This window comes from Heterodontus francisci, chromosome 8, assembly GCF_036365525.1.
Source record: "Heterodontus francisci isolate sHetFra1 chromosome 8, sHetFra1.hap1, whole genome shotgun sequence".
NCBI classification, from domain to species: Eukaryota; Metazoa; Chordata; class Chondrichthyes; order Heterodontiformes; family Heterodontidae; genus Heterodontus; species Heterodontus francisci.
In genome coordinates, this window is record NC_090378.1 from 29,554,006 (window position 1) to 29,572,554 (window position 18,549).

The 18,549-nt window shown below is 45.6% G+C and overlaps 1 protein-coding gene across 5 annotated transcripts in view; it reads left to right on the plus strand.

Annotated features, from left to right (window-relative positions):
• Positions 1-18,549, plus strand: part of agla (amylo-alpha-1, 6-glucosidase, 4-alpha-glucanotransferase a) — a 124,390-nt gene that overhangs the window by 83,740 nt on the left and 22,101 nt on the right. For all 5 annotated transcript variants that reach the window (XM_068036876.1, XM_068036875.1, XM_068036879.1 and 2 more), the window contains exon 26: positions 10,063-10,288. In XM_068036876.1, coding sequence (XP_067892977.1) covers positions 10,063-10,288 — 226 coding nt within the window. The remainder of the gene's footprint in view (positions 1-10,062; positions 10,289-18,549) is intronic.

Here is an 18,549-nt window from a genome sequence, read left to right on the forward strand (position 1 = left end):
ACAGGACTGAATAGATTAGATGCAGGAAGGATGTTCCTGATGGCGGGGGAGTCCAGGTCCAGGGGTCACAGTCTAAGGATAAGGGGTAAGCCATTCAGGGCTGAGATCAGGAGGGATTTCTTCACCCAGGGAGTGGTGAACCTGTGGAATTCTCTACCACAGAAAGCAGTTGAGGCCAAATCATTAAATATATTCAAGAAAGAGTTAGATGTAGTTCTTGGGGCTAAAGGGATCAAGGGATACGGGGAGAAAGCAGGAACAGGGTACTGAGTTTGGTTGATCCGCCATGATCGTATTGAATGGTGGTTCAGGCTCGAAGGGCTGAATGGCCTCCTGCTCCTATTTTTCTATGTTCTATGTTTCTATAACGAGCTGTGTGCCACAGGGATCAGTGCTGGGGATGAAGAGACGGAAGGTATGGTTGCTAAATTTGCTGGTGACACAAAGAAAGGTAGGAAAGTAAGTTGTGAAAAGGACATAAGGAGGCTACAAATGGATAGGTTAAGTGAGTGGGCAAAGATCTGACAAATGGAGTATGATGTGGGAAAATGTGAAATTGTCCATTTTGGCAGGAGAAATAAAAAAAAGAAGCATATTGTCTAAATGGTGAGAGATTGCAGATCTCTGAGATGCAGAGGGATCTGGGTGTCCTAGTGCATGAATCTCCAAAGGTTAGTATGCCGGTTCAGCAAGTAATTAGGAAAGCGAATAGAATGTTATTGTTTATTGCAAGGGGAATTGAATAGAAAAGTAGGGAGGTTATGCTTCAGCTATACAAGGCATTGGTGAGACCACATCTGGAGTACTGTGTACAGTATTGAACTCCTTATTTAAGGAAGGATGTAAATGCGTTGGAAGCAGTTCAGAGAAGGTTTACTAGACTATCACCTGGAATAGGTGGGTTATCTTATGAAGCAAGGTTGGACAGGCTAGGCTTGTATCGGCTGGAGTTTGAAGAGCAAGAGGTGACTTGATTGAAACATACATGATCCTGAGGGGTCTTGACAGAGTGGATGTGGAAAGGATGTTATCTCTTGTGGGAGAATCTAGAACTAGGGGTCATTGTTTACAAAAACGAGGTCACCCACTTAAGACAGAGATGAGGAGAATTTTTTTGTCTCAGGATCATGAGTCTTTGGAACTCTCTTCCTCACAAGGCGGTGGAAGCAGAGTCTTTAAATATTTTTAAGGCAGAGGTAGATAGATTCTTGATAAGCAAGGGGCTGAAAGGTTATTGGGGGTAGGTGGGAATGTGGAGTTGAGGTTACAATCAGATCAGCCATTATCTTATTGAATGGAGAGCAGGCTCGAGGGGTTGAGTGGCCTACTCCTGCTCCTAATTTGTATGTTATTAAGATAATTTAAAATTAACTGTTTTAAGCCTGTTATTTTAATTTCCCAGTTTCCCAGCCAGGCCACTAGTTTCCTGACCTGTCAGCAACTCACCAGGGTCACTGAGGCAGGCGCACAACAGGAGGAGCTTTTTCAATGAAACTGTCAGGCTGTGAAGGGTTTGATCGGTTACATTGAAGAGTTCCAGCCATTGCCCGGTGAGAGGCTGCTGCTCACAGCATTTCTTCTCTGAGCGCTTTCACTGCTTGACAGGTGATTGCTGACTGATTGGAAGGCACTTCACCTGTTGAGCACTTCACTCATCTTCAGCTGCACTTCCCTGCTGTCAGCCTTCACAACAGAATGGGAGCAGCTTATGCAGTTCCACCTTTCCACCTAATGACGAACAAGAGCAGAAGCCAAACCACTGTCAACAGCAGCAGCACCGGCTACCTTCTCCATCACATGTCCCTCCAGGGGATGAACACAGAGATCCAGTGGAAGGAGGTGAGACTCCCAAAACTGTGCCTCAGGAGGTCACAGCAGGTTGCTGCTGACATCTGCAGCCTCCTGGAACAAAAGCATCCTCCCAGTAGAGCAGGTGGGCATGCATTGCAAGTGGCTGACAAGTCAACTGTTGCTGGAGGCACTGCTGCCCCCACCAGCAACACCACCCCCCCCCCCCACCCCCCGCAGAAGCACTGGATCCTCTTAGTGCACTGTCTTCAGATTGGAGGGACCACACTTCTGATTTCCTCAGCAACTGCCATCCACACCTATTTGGTTGGAGAGGCTGTCCTCTTCCTTCCATCCTTGGGAGAGTTCACCTCACTGCAGCTTCTCAGATCCCAGAGTAGGACCTCCAGATAAGAGTGGGAAACCGGGGAGCAGCCTTCCCAGGTCTCCCTCCATTTTTGTGGTTGCTGTAGCCTCAAAAATTCAAGTGCTGCTGAGCCCTTGTAGCCCATATCATGGCCCCTTTAATTAGAAATCCTTTCTTTGACACAATGTTTGCATCATCCGGCCTATCCTCCCGAATTGGCCGGGAAACATGGAAACAGGATGCTAATGCTGTGACTGATTTAAAGAGCCACAGCAAAGCCCACCCATTAGGAAATTAGGCTCCTGACCCAAAAATGGTCCTGCCAGTCCGAAAGGAACTAAGTTCAGAAGATTCTTCTCATCGTGCTGGAACTAGCTGCACTAAACACATTTTTCTGCTCTTCTTGGCACCCTCTAGTCATTTTCCTGATCACATTTATCTCTTTTCCTCCTAAATTTTGTTTTCTTTTGACCAGTACATGTTGATTGAGTCTCCAAGTCTGGGGAGTGCCAAAATGTTTCTTGGAAGATTTTAAACTTCTTCGTGCCTGTACTTGACCAGAATCAATTTTCTGCCGCTAGTGAGTTTAGAAAAAGAATCCTAAACTCCTGCATTATGAAATGAGTGCTCCTTTTTTTTCTTTGGTCTGTTTGAAATTACTAATTCTGAAACCCCAAAAAAGATAACACATTGTTTCCAGCACTTTCTGTATTTGTTTCATTCAGCAGGTCAGTCAGCATCTGCCAAGAGAAACAAATAAGGTAACATTTGGAGTGGAAAGTAGAAAAGATTGTAAATGAGCAGCATTTTTTAAAAACATTGCACTGAAGAGTGCAAGAGATGTTTGGTGGGCAATCCTAAATGAGAAGTGGCAGCGAATTAAAGACTGAAAATAAGACACTAATTAATTATTCAAAATTAAAACCACTCCTTGACCAAGGATGTCTGCAATTTGGAAGTAGATTTGATTTAGTGTCAATTTAGCCATCCACAAAGTTGTAGATACTGAGGAAGCAATCTTGAAACAAGATAAATTAAAAGGGGTCCAGTGTCCTAGAGGTGGCAGCAGCACTGGATTCTAATTGTCACTTGCCCAATCTCTCACCAGAGGGCCATCCATGCTGGATTATTGAGCCACACTATTTAGTAGTTAGGGTCTTTTTGATCATTAAAAGTAGCAAATCTTCTCCTCAATGGGTTTACGATTTCTGTTCTATTTTCACAAAGTTATTTGTTTTTCATAGTTATTCAGCACAGAGGAATGCCTAGGGATTGCATTGTTTCGTACACCGAGTCATTCAGGATGCTTGGAATATCAACCCCTCCCAACTAAACATGCAGTTATAGTGTAAGATCTCCGTCTCAATATGCCCCGTCTGTTGAAAACTCTCCAAGTCTTACTTTTTCTTCAGTCTTATTCTACTGTTTCACTTATTTAGGCAAGTAGATTTATCTATTATCAGTTTCTGATGAAATGTCATCGATCTCTGAAATGATCTAACAAAGCACTCAGTTGTACCAAAACCGTTACACTTGTGGCAGTTCGCGAAGGGGGGCTTACCACCTCCTCGAGGGCAATTAGGGATGCATAATAAATGCTGGCCCTGTATCTTCAGGATATTTGCTTTACAGGACTGGATAAGATGCATCCAAGGATACAGAGGGAAGTAAGGGTGGAAATTGCAAAGACACTGGTCATAATTTCCCAATCCTCCTCAGACACAGGTGTGGTGCCAGAGGACTGGAGAATTGTCAATATTACTCCCTTGTTCAAAAAAAAAAGGATGTAGGGATGAGCCGAGCAACTACAAGCCAGTCAGTTTAACCTCAGTGGGAAAACTTTTTTTTTAATAATCTGGGACAAGATCAGTGATTACTTGAACAAATGTGGATTAATTAAGGAAAGCCAGCATGAATTTTTCAAGGGCAAATTGTGGTTAACTAACTAACTTGATTGAGTTTTTCGCTGATGTACCAGAGAGGGTCGATGGGGGTAATGTGGTTGATATAGTGTACATGGACTTCTAAAAGGCCACATGAAATGCCTGTTATGTGGCACTTTAACATAGTTGAAGCCCATGGAATAAAAAGGGCGGTGGCAACATGGATATGAAGTTGGCTGAGTGACAGGAAAGAGAGAGTAGTGATGAACAGTTACCCTTAGCACTTCTTCTTTGGCCTCCTTGTCTCGGGGGACAATGGGTAAGCGCCTGGAGGTGGTCAGTGGTTTGTGGAGCAGCGCCTGGAGTGGCTATAAAGGCCAATATAGCCAATAAAGGCCAATATAGATGTACCGCAAGGATCTGTTTTGGGGCCACTGCTGTTTGTCATATTTATAAATGACCTGGATGAGGGCGTAGAAGGGTGGGTTAGTAAATTTGCGGATGACACGAAGGTCGGTGGAGTTGTGGATAGTGCCGAAGGATGTTGTAGGTTACAGAGGGACATAGATAGGCTGCAGAGCTGGGCTAAGAGATGGCAAATGGAGTTTAATGCGGAAAAGTGTGAGGTGATTCACTTTGGAAGGAGTAACAGGAATGCAGAGTACTGGGCTAATGGGAAGATTCTTGGTAGTGTAGATGAGCAGAGAGATCTTGGTGTCCAGGTGCATAAATCCCTGAAAGTTGCCACCCAGGTTAATAGGGCTGTTAAGAAGGCATATGGTGTGTTAGCTTTTATTAGTAGGGGGATCGAGTTTCGGAGCCACGAGGTCATGCTGCAGCTGTACAAAACTCTGGTGAGACCGCACCTGGAGTATTGCGTGCAGTTCTGGTCACCGCATTATAGGAAGGATGTGGAAGCTTTGGAAAGGGTGCAGAGGAGATTTACTAGGATGTTGCCTGGTATGGAGGGAAGGTCTTCCGAGGAAAGGCTGAGGGACTTGAGGTTGTTTTCGTTGGAGAGAAGGAGGAGGAGAGGTGACTTAATAGAGACATGTAAGATAATCAGAGGGTTAGTTAGGGTGGATAGTGAGAGTCTTTTTCCTCGGATGGTGATGGCAAACACGAGGGGACATAGCTTTAAGTTGAGGGGTGATAGATATAGGACAGATGTCAGAGGTAGTTTCTTTACTCAGAGTAGTAGGGGCGTGGGATGCCCTGCCTGCAGCAGTAGTAGACTTGCCAACTTTAAGGGCATTTAAGTGGTCATTGGATAGACATATGGATGAAAATGGAATAGTGTAGGTCAGATGGTTTCACAGGTCGGCGCAACATCGAGGGCCGAAGGGCCTGTACTGCGCTGTAATGTTCTATGTTCTAATACTAGAGTGACAGCCTCTTCCACAGGTGCTGCAGATAAAATTGGTTGTCAGGGCTGTTTCGCAGTTGGCTCTCCCCTTGCACTTCTGTCTTTTTTCCTGCCAACTGCTAAGTCTCTTCGACTCGCCACACTTTAGCCCCGCCTTTATGGCTGCCCGCCAGCTCTGGCGATCGCTGGCAACTGACTCCCACGACTTGTGATCAATGTCACAGGACTTCATGTCACATTTGCAGACGTCTTTAAAGTGGAGACATGGACGGCTGGTGGGTCTGATACCAGTGGCGAGCTCGCTGTACAATGTGTCTTTTGGGATCCTGCCATCTTCCATGCGGCTCACATGGCCAAGCCATCTCGAGCGCCGCTGACTCAATAGGGAGTATGTGCTGGGGATGTTGGCTGCCTCGAGGACTTCTGTGTTGGAGATACGGTCCTGCCAACTGATGCCAAGGATTCTCCGGAGGCAGCGAAGATGGAATGAATTGAGACGTCGCACTTGGCTGACATACGTTGTCCAGGCCTCGCTGCCATAGAGCAAGGTACTGAGGACACAGGCTTGATACACGCGGATTTTTGTGTTCCGTGTCAGTGCGCCATTTTCCCACACTCTCTTGGCCAGTCTGGACATAGCGATGGAAGCCTTTCCCATGCGCTTGTTGATTTCTGCATCGAGAGACAGGTTACTGGTGATAGTTGAGCCTAGGTAGGTGAACTCTTGAACCACTTCCAGAGCGTGGTCGCCGATATTGATGGATGGAGCATTTCTGACGTCCTGTCCCATGACGTTCGTTTTCTTGAGGCTGATGGTTAGGCCAAATTCGTTGCAGGCAGCCGCAAACCTGTCGATGAGATTCTGCAGACACTCTTCAGTGTGAGATGTTAATACAGCATCGTCAGCAAAGCGAAGTTCCCTGATGAGGACTTTCCGTACTTTGGTCTTCGCTCTTAGACGGGCAAGGTTGAACAACCTGCCACCTGATCTTGCATGGAGGAAAATTCCTTCTTCTGAAGACTTGAACGCATGTGAGAGCAGCAGGGAGAAGAAAATCCCAAACAGTGTTGGTGCGAGAACACAGCCCTGTTTCACGCCACTCAGGATAGGAAAGGGGTCTGATGAGGCACCGCTATGCTGATTTGTGCCTTTCATATTGTCATGGAATGAGGTGATGATACTTAGTAGCTTTGGTGGACATCCAATCTTTTCTAGTAGTCTGAAGAGATCACGTCTGCTGACGAGGTCAAAGGCTTTGGTGAGATCAATGAAAGCAACGTAGAGGGGCATCTGTTGTTCATGGCATTTCTCCTGTAGCTGACGAAGGGAGAACAGCATGTCAGTGGTCGATCTCTCTGCTCAAAAGCCGCACTGTGCCTCAGGGTAGACACGCTCGGCCAGCTTCTGGAGCCTGTTTAAAGCGAATCGAGCGAAGACTTTCCCCACTATGCTGAGCAGGGAGATTCCACGGTAGTTGTTGCAGTCACCGCGGTCACCTTTGTTCTTATAGAGGGTGATGATATTGGCATCGCGCATGTCCTGTGGTACTGCTCCCTCGCCCCGGCACAGGCAAAGCAGTTCGTAGAGTGCTGAGAGCATGGCAGGCTTAGCACTGTTGATTATTTCAGGGGTAATGCCGTCCTTCCCAGGGGCTTTTCCGCTGATTAGAGAATCAATGGCATCACTGAGTTCCGATTTTGATGGCTGTACGTCCAGCTCATCCATGACTGGCAGAGACTGGGCTGCATTGAGGGCGGTCTCAGTGACAACATTCTCCCTGGAGTACAGTTCTAGGTAGTGCTCCACCCAGCGGTCCATTTGCTTGCGTTGGTCAGTGATTGTGTCCCCGATTTAGATTTGAGGGGGGCGATCTTCTTGATGGTTGGCCCAAAAGCGCTCTCAATGCCATCATACATTCCTCTGATGTTTCCGGTGTCTGAGGCCAGCTGAATATGACTGCATAGGTGTTGCCAGTAGTCATTTGTGCAGCGCCTGGCTGTTCTTTGTGCAGCGCTTCTGGCTATTTTAAGTGCTACGGATGTTAACTCACTGGGGGCTTTCTTGTAGTTCAGCAGTGCAATGCTCTTAGTGGCTATGACAGGTTCCAGCTCTTCAAAGTGAGATTGAAACCAGTCTGCATTCCGCTTCACGCGTTTGCCATAGGTGGTCATTGCTGAGTCATAGATGGCGTCTCTGATGTGGGCCCACTTGGTCTCTGCATCCCCTGTGGGAGTGTTTTGAAGGGCTTTTTCAAGTGAATTTAGAAATCTTTGGAACAGCTGTGGATGAGAAATTCTGCTCGTGTTGATGCATGGGTGGCCCTTTTGCTTGGAGTGATGCAGCTTCTTTGGTTTGAGTCTAACCTTGCTGCACACCAGGGAGTGGTCGGTGTCGCAGTCCGCACTGTGGAAGCTGCGTGTGATTTGAACACTGTTTAAAGAGACTCGCCTTGTGACGATGAGGTCCAGCTGGTGCCAATGACGTGATCTTGGGTGCCTCCAAGAAACCTGGTGACAGGGTTTCGTGTGAAAGAACGAGTTGGTGATGCAGAGGTTATGATAGGTACAGAACTCGAGCAGTCTCTGTCCATTCTCATTCATCCTTCCAAGGCAGGAGGGCCATGAGTCATGGTCGGCCCCAACCCTGGCATTAAAGTCCCCCAGCAGGAGCAGATGTTCGGTATTGGGGATGCTACTAATATTATGGAGTTCCTCGTAGAACTGGTCTTTAGCTTCAGGTGCGGAGCTGAGTGTTGGAGTTTAGATGCTGAGTCGGTGTACTGGACCAGAGGTAGTGAGCAGTTGGATGGACAGTATGCGTTCTGAGCCATTTGAAGGTGGCTCTATCATGCTGAACAAAGAGTTTCTGATGGTGAAGCCCACTCCATGCTGTCTTGGTTCTTCAGGATCCCTACCCTGCCAGTAGAAGGTGTAGTCTTGCTCTCTGAGATCCGCTCGCAGGGAGGCGTGTCTCCTGAAGTGCTGCAATGTCCACATTGAGTCTGCTGAGCTCATTGTTAATGATGGCGGTCTTCCGAGAATCGTTGATTTGTGTAAGGTCTTCCGACAGGCCAGGACACACTTCTGACTTTCCAGCTTGCAAAACGAAGGTACCTTCTTTCCTTTTAGGACTAGAGAAAGGTATATAGTGGGGTTTCTCAGGAATCGTTATTTGGACCACTGCTTTTCTTGATCTATATTAATGACCTAAACTTGGGAGCGCAAGGCAAAATTTTGAAATTTGCAGATGACAAAACCTGGAAGCATTGTGAACTGTGAGGAGGACAATAAACTTCAAGAGGGCATAGGCTCGTCGAAGGGGCAGAAACGTGGCAGATGAAATTTAATGCAGAGAAGTGTGTAGTGATACATTTTGGTTAGAAGAATGAGGAAAGATCATACAATGCAAAGGATACAATTCTAAACTGGGTGCATGAGCAGAGAGACCTGGGGTTATATGTGCACTAATAATTGAAGGTGGCAGAACTGGTTAAGAAAGCAGTTAATAAGGTATATGGCATCCTGGGCTTTTAAATTGAGGCGTAGAGTACAAAAGCAAGGAAGTTATGAACCACCTCTATGAAACACAGCTTTTGCCTCAACTTAGAGTATTGTCCAATGCTGGGCACCATGCTTTAGGAAGGATGTGAAGGCATTGGGGAGGTTGCAGAAAATATTTGAGATCAGATTTCAGTTACGGGGATAGATTGGCGAAGCTGGGGCTCTTCTCCCTAGGGAAGAGACAGTTGAGAGGAGAACTGTTCAAAACATGAGGGGTTTGGACAGAGTAGTTAGGTAGAAACTGTACCCATTGGCAGAAGGGTCGAGAACCAGAGAACACTGGTTTAAGTTTATTGATGAAAAGCAACGGCGACATGAGAAAAAACCTTTTTAATACAGTGGTTAGGATCTGGAATGCACTGCCTGAGTGTGTGGTGGAGGCAGGTTCAGTCGTGGCTTTCAAAAGGGAATTGAATAATTATCTGAAGAGAAGAAAATTTGCAGGCCTACAGGGAAAGGCTAGGAGTATGGGACTAGCTGAGCAGCACTTAGAGAGCTGTCACAGCCACAATGGGTCGAATGGCCTCCTTCTGTGCTGTAACAATTCTATGATTAGAATTCAGCTTCAGTAAAAATAAAAACCTGTTCTTTCACACAAAATAATAGTTGAATAGAATAGTAGAAAATCTCACTTTTTTATTTCTGTTCAGTAACCTGAGAATAATAACTTGCCTTCCCTAAAACAGACTCGTATGGTCACATCGTCAGAATGAATTTAAAAAAAAAGACCAGGAGCGTTAACTGTGTTTCTCTCACCACAGATGTTGCTAGGCCTGATGTGGTTTTACAGCATTTTCTGGTTTATTTCGTGCACCTACTTATTTTGCTTTTTTTTTTCAAAAGAAATCTGTTGGTCTTGATTTGTCTAAGCCATTTTATGTGAGTCCATTGTTTGACCCCACATTCTTCAATGAACAGAGTTTCATCTGATTTAAGTGCTGAAGTCAAGTCAGTTTTGAGTGACCTATGTTTTAGACTTCATTTGCTTTGCAGTTATTGTGTTTTTATTAATGTAATGTGTTAACGTAAATTAGTTGTCTTTGTAAAGCTAAAATCTGCAGTCACCTCACTTCTGAAATTATTTAATTTAATTACAGAAATATAATCCTTGCATTTGCCAGCACTCTACGGCATGGCCTAATTCCAAATCTGCTTGGTCATGGAATATATGCACGATACAATTGTAGAGATGCTGTCTGGTGGTGGCTTCAGTGTATTCAGGATTACTGCAAGACAGTTGAGAATGGAGTGAAAATTCTCAAATGTCCTGTATCTCGACTGTACCCTACTGACCAGTCTCCAGCTCTTGCTGCCGGCACTGAGGTAATTGTTTATTTTGTCCTAATAATTTGCAGCAATGTTTAAACTATGGCACAAATGACTTCTACAGTGATAAATCCTTGTATTTGCAAAAGGCTTTTTTCACCTCTGCTGGTGAGGTATCATTCCTTCAGGATATTTTCTTTATTATTTTAGGCCTTCATCTTTAGTATTTGAATTCTGTTTAGTTTAGAGATACAGCACTGAAACAGGCCCTTCGGCCCACCGAGTCTGTGCCGACCATCAACCACCCATTTATACTAATCCTACACTAATTCCATATTCCTACCACATCCCCACCTGTCCCAATCCTATACTAGGGGCAATTTATAATGGCCAATTAACCTATCAACCTGCAAGTCTTTGGCATGTGGGGGGAAACCGGAGCACCCGGAGGAAACCCACGCAGACACAGGGAGAACTTGCAAACTCCACTTGCAAAGTTTCAGCAGGAGTAAGAACCTGCTTTTTTCACACAAAAGGATGGGTGAATAGAACAGTACAAAATCTCATCCTTATTTTCTGTTTATAAGCCTGAGAAGAATAACTTCGCTTTCATACAACTGATTTGTATGCCTATGGCAATTTGATTTGTAGCTGTTGCAATGACAAAAGCTTGAAATATTTGCCTGTTTTCTGAAAGTCGTCTGTCTCTATTTCCCTCTCGTCCCTTCCCTCTCGTCCCTTCCCTCTCGTCCCTTCCCTCTCGTCCCTTCCCTCTCGTCCCTTCCCTCTCGTCCCTTCCCTCTCGTCCCTTCCCTCTCGTCCCTTCCCCCTCGTCCCTTCCCTCTCGTCCCTTCCCTCTCGTCCCTTCTCTTCCCCACCCCCCCTTTCTACCCTTCTCTTCCCCCCCCTCCCCTTTCTACCCTTCTCTTCCCCCCCCTCCCCTTTCTACCCTTCTCTTCACCCCCCCCTCCCCTTTCTACCCTTCCCTTCCCCCACCCCCCCCTTCTGAAATCCAAAGACACTGAGGGAAAGAAAGCTTACATTTGCTGTGAGGTAACCTTTAATTTGAAGAGGAATTGGTGATTTTCTGTACCCATGAAACCAATAAGAGAGATAAGAACTATTGAAACTGTATAATGAACAGCATCAGTGCTGCACTTAAGGCAATTTTATCTGGTTTGCAACAAGAACAACAACAACTTGTTGTATAGCACCTTTAATGTAATAAAATATGCCAAGGTGCTTCACAGAGGCATTATGAAACAAAATATGACACATCCATGTGAGATATTAGCACAGATGGCCAAAGGCTTGGTCAAAGATTTTAAGGAGTGTCTTAAAGGAAGAAAGTGAGGTTGAGAGGTGGAGGTGTTTTGTGAGGGAATTCCAGAGCTTGGGGCCTAGGCAGCTAAAGGTATAGCCACCAAAGGTGGAGCATTTAAAATTGGGGATGCACAAGAGGCAAGAATTAGAAGAGTGCCGATATCTCAGAGGATTTTAGGGCCTGAGGAGGTTATCGAGATGGGGAGAGGTATCTCGGTGGATTTTAGGGCTGGAGGAGGTTACAGAGATGGAGAGAGACCAGGCCATGGAGGTTTTTGTAAACAAGGATGAGAATTTTAAATTCAAGGCATTACTTAACCAGGAGCCAGTATAGGTCAACGAGTATAGGGGTGATGGGTAAATAGGATATGATGCGAGTTAGGACAAGGGCAGAAGAGTTTTGGATGACCAAGTTTACGGAGGGTAGAATGTGGGAGGTTGACCAGGTGTGTGTTAGAATAGTCAAATCTGGCAAGAACAAAGGCATATATGAGGGTTTCAGCAGCAGAAGAGCTGAAGCAGGGGCAGAGTAAGGCGATGTTGTGGAAGTGGGAATAGGTGGTCTTGGTGACAGCACGGATGTGTAGTTGAAAGATCATCTTGGGGTCAGGTATGCCACCGAGGTTATTAAGAGTCTGGTTCAGCATCAAGGCAGTTGCCAAGGAGAACGATGGAGTCAGTGGCGAGGGAGCAGAGTTTATTGGTGGGGGACTGAAGACAATGGCTTCTGTCTTCCCAATATTTAATTGGAGGAAGTTTCTGCTCATCCAGTACTGGATGTCAGATAAGCAAACTGATGACTTAGAGACAGTGGAGGGGTCAGAGAAGTGCTGGTAAAGCTGGGTGTCATTGCTGTACATGTGGAAACTGACATTGTGCTTTTGGGTGATGTTGCCGAGGGGCAACATGTAGATGCGAAATAGGAATGGGCCAATAATAGATCCTTGGGGAGGCACCAGAGGTAACTCTGCAGAAATGGGAAGAGAAGCCATTGATGGCAAATCTGTGGCTACAATTAGATAGATAAGAATTAAACCAGGCAAGTGTGGTTCCACACAGCTGGACGACAGTGGAGAGGCATTGGAAGAGTATGAGGGGATCAACTGTGTCAGGGGCTACCGACAGGCCAAGAGGGATGAGGTGGGACAGTTTGCCTTCGTCACAGTCACATAGGATGTCATTTTGTTTTAAATATTTCCGCTCTTGGAAACCATTTGTTTCACCTTGTTCGTGTCTTGAGCTAAAATATACAGAACAAAGAACAGTACAGCACAGGAACAGGCCATTCAACTCTCCAAGCCTGCGCCGATCTTGATGCCTGCCTAAACTAAAACCTTCTGCACTTGCGGGGACCGTATCCCTCTATTCCCATCCTATTCATGTATTTGTCAAGATGCCTCTTAAACGTCGCTATCGTACCTGCTTCCACCAACTCCCCCGGCAGCAAGTTCCAGGCACTCACCACCCTCTGTGTAAAGAACTTGCCTCGCACATCCCCTCTAAACTTTACCCCTCTCACCTTAAACCTATGTCCCCTAATAACTGACTCTTCCACCCTGGGAAAAAGCTTCTGACTATCCACTCTGTCCATGCCGCTCATAACTTTGTAAACCTCTATCATGTCGCCCCTCCACCTCCGTCATTCCAGTGAAAACAATCCGAGTTTATCCAACCTCTCCTCATAGCTAATGCCCTCCAGACCAGGCAACATCCTGGTAAACCTCTTCTGTACCCTCTCCAAAGCCTCCACGTCCTTCTGGTAGTGTGGCGACCAGAATTGCACGCAATATTCTAAGTGTGGCCTAACTAAGGTTCTGTACAGCTGCAGCATGACTTGCAAATTTTTATACTCTATGCCCCGACCGATGAAGGCAAGCATGCCGTATGCCTTTTTGACTACCTTATCCACCTGCGTTGCCACTTTCAGTGACCTGTGGACCTGTACCCCCAGATCTCTCTGCCAGTCAATACTCCTGAGGGTTCTGCCATTTACTGTATACTTCCCACCTGCATTAGACCTTCCAAAATGCATTACCTCACATTTGTCCAGATTAAACTCCATTTGCCATTTCTCCGCCCAAGTCTCCAACCGATCTATATCCTGCTATATCCTCTGACAATCCTCATCACTATCCGCAACTCCACCAACCTTTGAGTCATCCGCAAACTTACTAATCAGACCAGCTACAATTTCTTCCAAATCATTTATATATACTACAAACAGCAAAGGTCCCAGCACTGATCCCTGCAGAACACCACTAGTCACATCCCTCCATTCAGAAAAGCACCCTTCCACTGCTACCCTCTGTCCTCTGACAGACCCAGTTCTGTATCCATCTTGCCAGCTCACCTCTGATCCCGTGTGACTTCACCTTTTGTACCAGTCTGCCATGAAGGACCTTGTCAAAGGCTTTACTGCAGTCCGTATAGATAACATCCACTGCCCTTCCTTCATCAATCATCTTCATCACTTCCTCAAAAAACTCAATCAAATTAGTGAGAAACGACCTCCCCTTCACAAAACCATGCTGCCTCTCGCTAATAGGTTTGTTTGTTTCCAAATGGGAGTAAATTCTGTCCCGAAGAATCCTCTCTAATAATTTCCCTACCACTGACGTAAGGCTCACCGGCCTATAATTTCCTGGATTATCCTTGCTACCCTTCTTAAACAAAGGAACAACATTGGCTATTCTCCAGTCCTCTGGGACTTCACCTGTAGCCAATGAGGATGCAAAGATTTCTGTGAAGGCCCCAGCAATTTCTTCCCTTGCCTCCCTCAGTATTCTGGGGTAGATCCCATCAGGCCCTGGGGACTTATCCACCCTTAATGCTTTGCAAGACTCCCAACACCACCTCCTTTTTGATAATGAGATGACTGAGACTATCTACACTCCCTTCCCTAGGCTCATCATCCACCAAGTCCTTCTCTTTGGTGAATACTGATGCAAAGTACTCATTTAGCACCTCACCCATTTCCTCTGGCTCCACACACAGATTCCCTTCTCTGTCCTTGAGTGGGCCAACCCTTTCCCTGGTTACCCTCTTGCTCTTTATATACGTATAAAAAGCCTTGGGATTTTCCTTAATCCTGTGTGACAATGACTTTTCATGACCCCTTTTAGCCCTCCTGACTCCTTGCTTAAGTTCCTTCCTACTGTCTTTATATTCCTCAAGGGATTCGTCTGTTCCTAGCCTTCCAGCCCTTACGAATGCTTTCTTTTTTCCTTTTGACTGGGCTCACAATATCCAAGGTTCCTGAAACTTGTCAAACTTCTCCTCCTTCCTCACAGGAACATACTGGTCCTGGATTCTAATCAACTGACGTTTGAAAGACTCCCACATGTCAGATGTTGATTTACCCTCAAACAGCCGCCCCCAATCTAAATTCTTCAGTTCCTGCCTAATACTGTTATAATTAGCCTTCCCCCAATTTAGCACCTTCACCCGAGGACTACTCTTATCCTTATCCTTAAAACTTATGGAATTATGGTCACTGTTCCCGAAATGCTCCCCTACTAAAACTTCGACCACCTGGCCGGGCTCATTCCCCAATACCAGGTCCAGTAAGGCCCCATCCCTAGTTGGACTATCTACATCTTGTTTCAAGAAGCCCTCCTGGATGCTCCTTACTAATTCTGCCCCATCCAAGCCCCTAGCACTAAGTGAGTTCCAGTCAATATCGAGGAAGTTAAAATCACCCACCACTACAACCCTGTTACCTTTCCATCTTTCCAAAATCTGTCTACATATCTGCTCCTCTACCTGCTGGCTGTTGGGAGGCCTGTAGTAAACCCCCAACATCGTGACTGCACCCTTCCTATTCTTGAGCATATTGCCTCGCTGCATGACACCTCCGAGGTGTCCTCCCGCAGCTGTGATATTCTCCTTAACCAGTAATGCAACTCCCCCACCCCTTTTACGTCCCCCTCTATCCCGCCTGAAGCTTCTAAATCCTGGAACATTTAGCTGCCAATCCTGTCCTTCCCTCAACCAAGTCTCTGTAATAGCAACAACATCATAGTTCCAAGTACTAATCCAAGCTCTAAGTTCATCTGCCTTACCTGTTATACTTCTCGCATTGAAACAAATGCACTTCAGACCACCAGTCCCACTGTGCTCAGCAACATCTCCCTGCCTGCTCTTCCTCTTCGTCCTACTGGCCTTATTTACTAGCTCCCCCTCATTTATTTCACTTGCTGTCCTACTGCTCTGGTTCCCACCCCCCACCACACTAGTTTAAACCCTTCCGAGTGACGCTAGCAAACCTTGCAGCCAGGATATTTGTGACCCTCCAGTTTAGATGCAACCCGTCCTTCTTGTACAGGTCCCATCTGTCCCTGAAGAGATCCCAATGGTCCAAATATCTGAAACCCTCCCTTCTACACCAGCTGTTTAGCCACGTGTTTAGCTGCACTATCTTCCTATTTCTAGCCTCACTGGCACGTGGCTCAGGGAGTAATCCTGAGATTACAACCCTGAAGGTCCTGTCTTTTAACTTTCTACCGAGCTCCCTAAACTCCCCCTGCAGGACCTCATCACTCTTCCTGCCTATGTCGTTGGTACCGATGTGTACCACAACCTCTGGCTGTTCACCCTCCCCCTTCAGAATGGCCCCTGTACGTTCAGAGACATCCTTCACCCTGGCACCAGGGAGGCAACATACCATCCTGGAGTCTCTTTCACATCCACCGAAGCGCCTATCTGTGCCCCTGACTATAGAGTCCCCTATAACTATTGCTCTTCTGCGCTTTGTCCCGCCCTGCTGAACAACAGTGCCAGCCGTAGTGCCACTGCTCTGGCTGCTGCTGTTTTCCCCTGATAGGCCATCCCCCCCCAACAGTATCCAAAAGGGTATACTTGTTAGAGAGGGGGATAGCCACAGGGATTCCTGCACTGACTGCCTGCCCCTTCTCGCGGTCACCCATCTATCTGCCTGCACCTTGGGTGTGACCACTTCACTAAAACTCCTGTCTATGACGCTTTCTGCCACCTGCATGCTCCTAAGTGCATCCAGTTGCTGCTCCAACCAATCCATGTGGTCTGTGAGGCGCTACAACTGGTTACACTTCCTGCAGATGTAGTCATCTGGAACGCTGGAAGCGTTACGGGCGTTACGGACCTCCCACATCTCACAGGTGAAGCACTTTACCCCTTTAACTGACATTTCTAGCACTAATTAATTAATTTAATTTAAAATAAATAAATACTTATTAAATCCTTACTAAATTGTTATAATTAACTATATGGTCCCTAGTGCTAGATTCCTACTATAAATACAGTAATCTTCTCCCTCTGGTTTAGTTATTCTACTTATTAATTAGTTAATTAGGGTTTTAATCAATTTTTATCAATGTTTTATTTTCAAATTCGGTACAAATTCCCTACCAGTCAATCAGGTCACAGCTTTCCTGTGACGTCACTTTTTCAGTTTTTTTTTACCAGAGGTAAGTGTTTTTTTATACTTACCGGTCTGGAACTCTGCCCTCCAAGTCTTCTCCCTGGATGTCGGCCGCGAATCCCCGAGGTAAGGTTTTTATACTTACTGGTCCGGAACTCTGCCCTCTGAGTCTACTCCCTGGATGTAGCTTGAGAGATCCACTTTCATTTATCTTGTGAGCTGCTACTGGACTCACCACCTTGTTTTTTTTCTTGATGTGTGATGGACAAAGGCACTGAGCAGAAATGTATTTATTTAGCGTCTGCAGTCTCGGCATATAATTCACTGCATCAGTGTTTTCATCAAGCCCTCAGTGAGTAATCAATTTATCAATGAAATTAAAGATGCTACCAACAGGCCAATTCATATAATCTTCTGGTCCCAGACAGTTGGCTAACAAAGATAATGATAATCCTTCCAGTCAGACTGAGTAGAAATATAAATGGGCCAGAGTGACTCCAGAATCAGTATTGTAATGTAAAAGATTAATTTGTATGTGATGCCCATCTGCCCCAACTATCCCACAGCTGTGCTAAAGTTCTTGTTTGTGGAAGTTTGAACACAGAAAAGTAAGAATTCTTAGGAGCAAGAAATGAGCATAAACAATGTCAAATATTGTGATATGCTCATGAGTGGCCTGATGATAGAGCATCTTCATAAACATGCCTTTGAACAAATTCCACTAAGGCCTTTCTGTTTTAGTGATAGTTTTTCCTTGTCTCAAGGCAATGGAAAGCAAGTAGTATCAACCTGGTCCTTTGGTGGAAAGTGCCCACTCTAGGAATTTCAACTAATACCCTTGTAATCGTTACTGATTCGACTATTGGTTCTGGCCTAGGAAGGGATCGGGTAAACAAAAGGCAGTCTACATGAGTAAAGTGAGATTACATGTTTGTCCCAGAAGTGCAATAGTCTTCTGTTCTGCCATGATGGCTTGGATTTTGCAGTAAAAATAACCGTGTGGTTATCAGTGCTCGCAGTTATTAAAGAGAAAATTGGACAGCAACGTCCAGCAGCTACATACGCGCAGTTAAACCTGGTTATCAGAAAGTTGCTGTCCTAGTTGCGCTACCCCCGCACCCCCCCACAGAAGTTTCACTATACTGATACTTGTCAGAGACTTAACATTCAAATACACGGAGCAGTGTGAAGTTGCTGTGCTTACCCACTAGATGCCCACTAAAGTCACCAGTAAAAGTTGGGATTCTTCATTCAGGTGTAATTAAATTCTTAATGGTGTTATGAGCCTTAATTACTGCCAAGAAGCCCCTCTTGCACTGATAATTAACTTTTACAAATGTGGAGTCTCATTCCTACAGATTTTAATTTTTGGAGATTTCAAAAAACATTGACTTTTTTACTCCTTTCTCTCTCTCTCTCTCTCTCTCTCTCTCTCTTTTTTTTCCTCTTTTCCTCTTTTCCTCTTTCTCCCATCTTTCTTTCCTTTATTTTGCTTTCTCTACATGATTTGAATTAATTATTTTAACTTGCACTTCTGGGTTTAGTAAAGAAGGGTGGAATTTAATGGGCCCCCTGGGAGACTGGCTGAGAGGTGAGG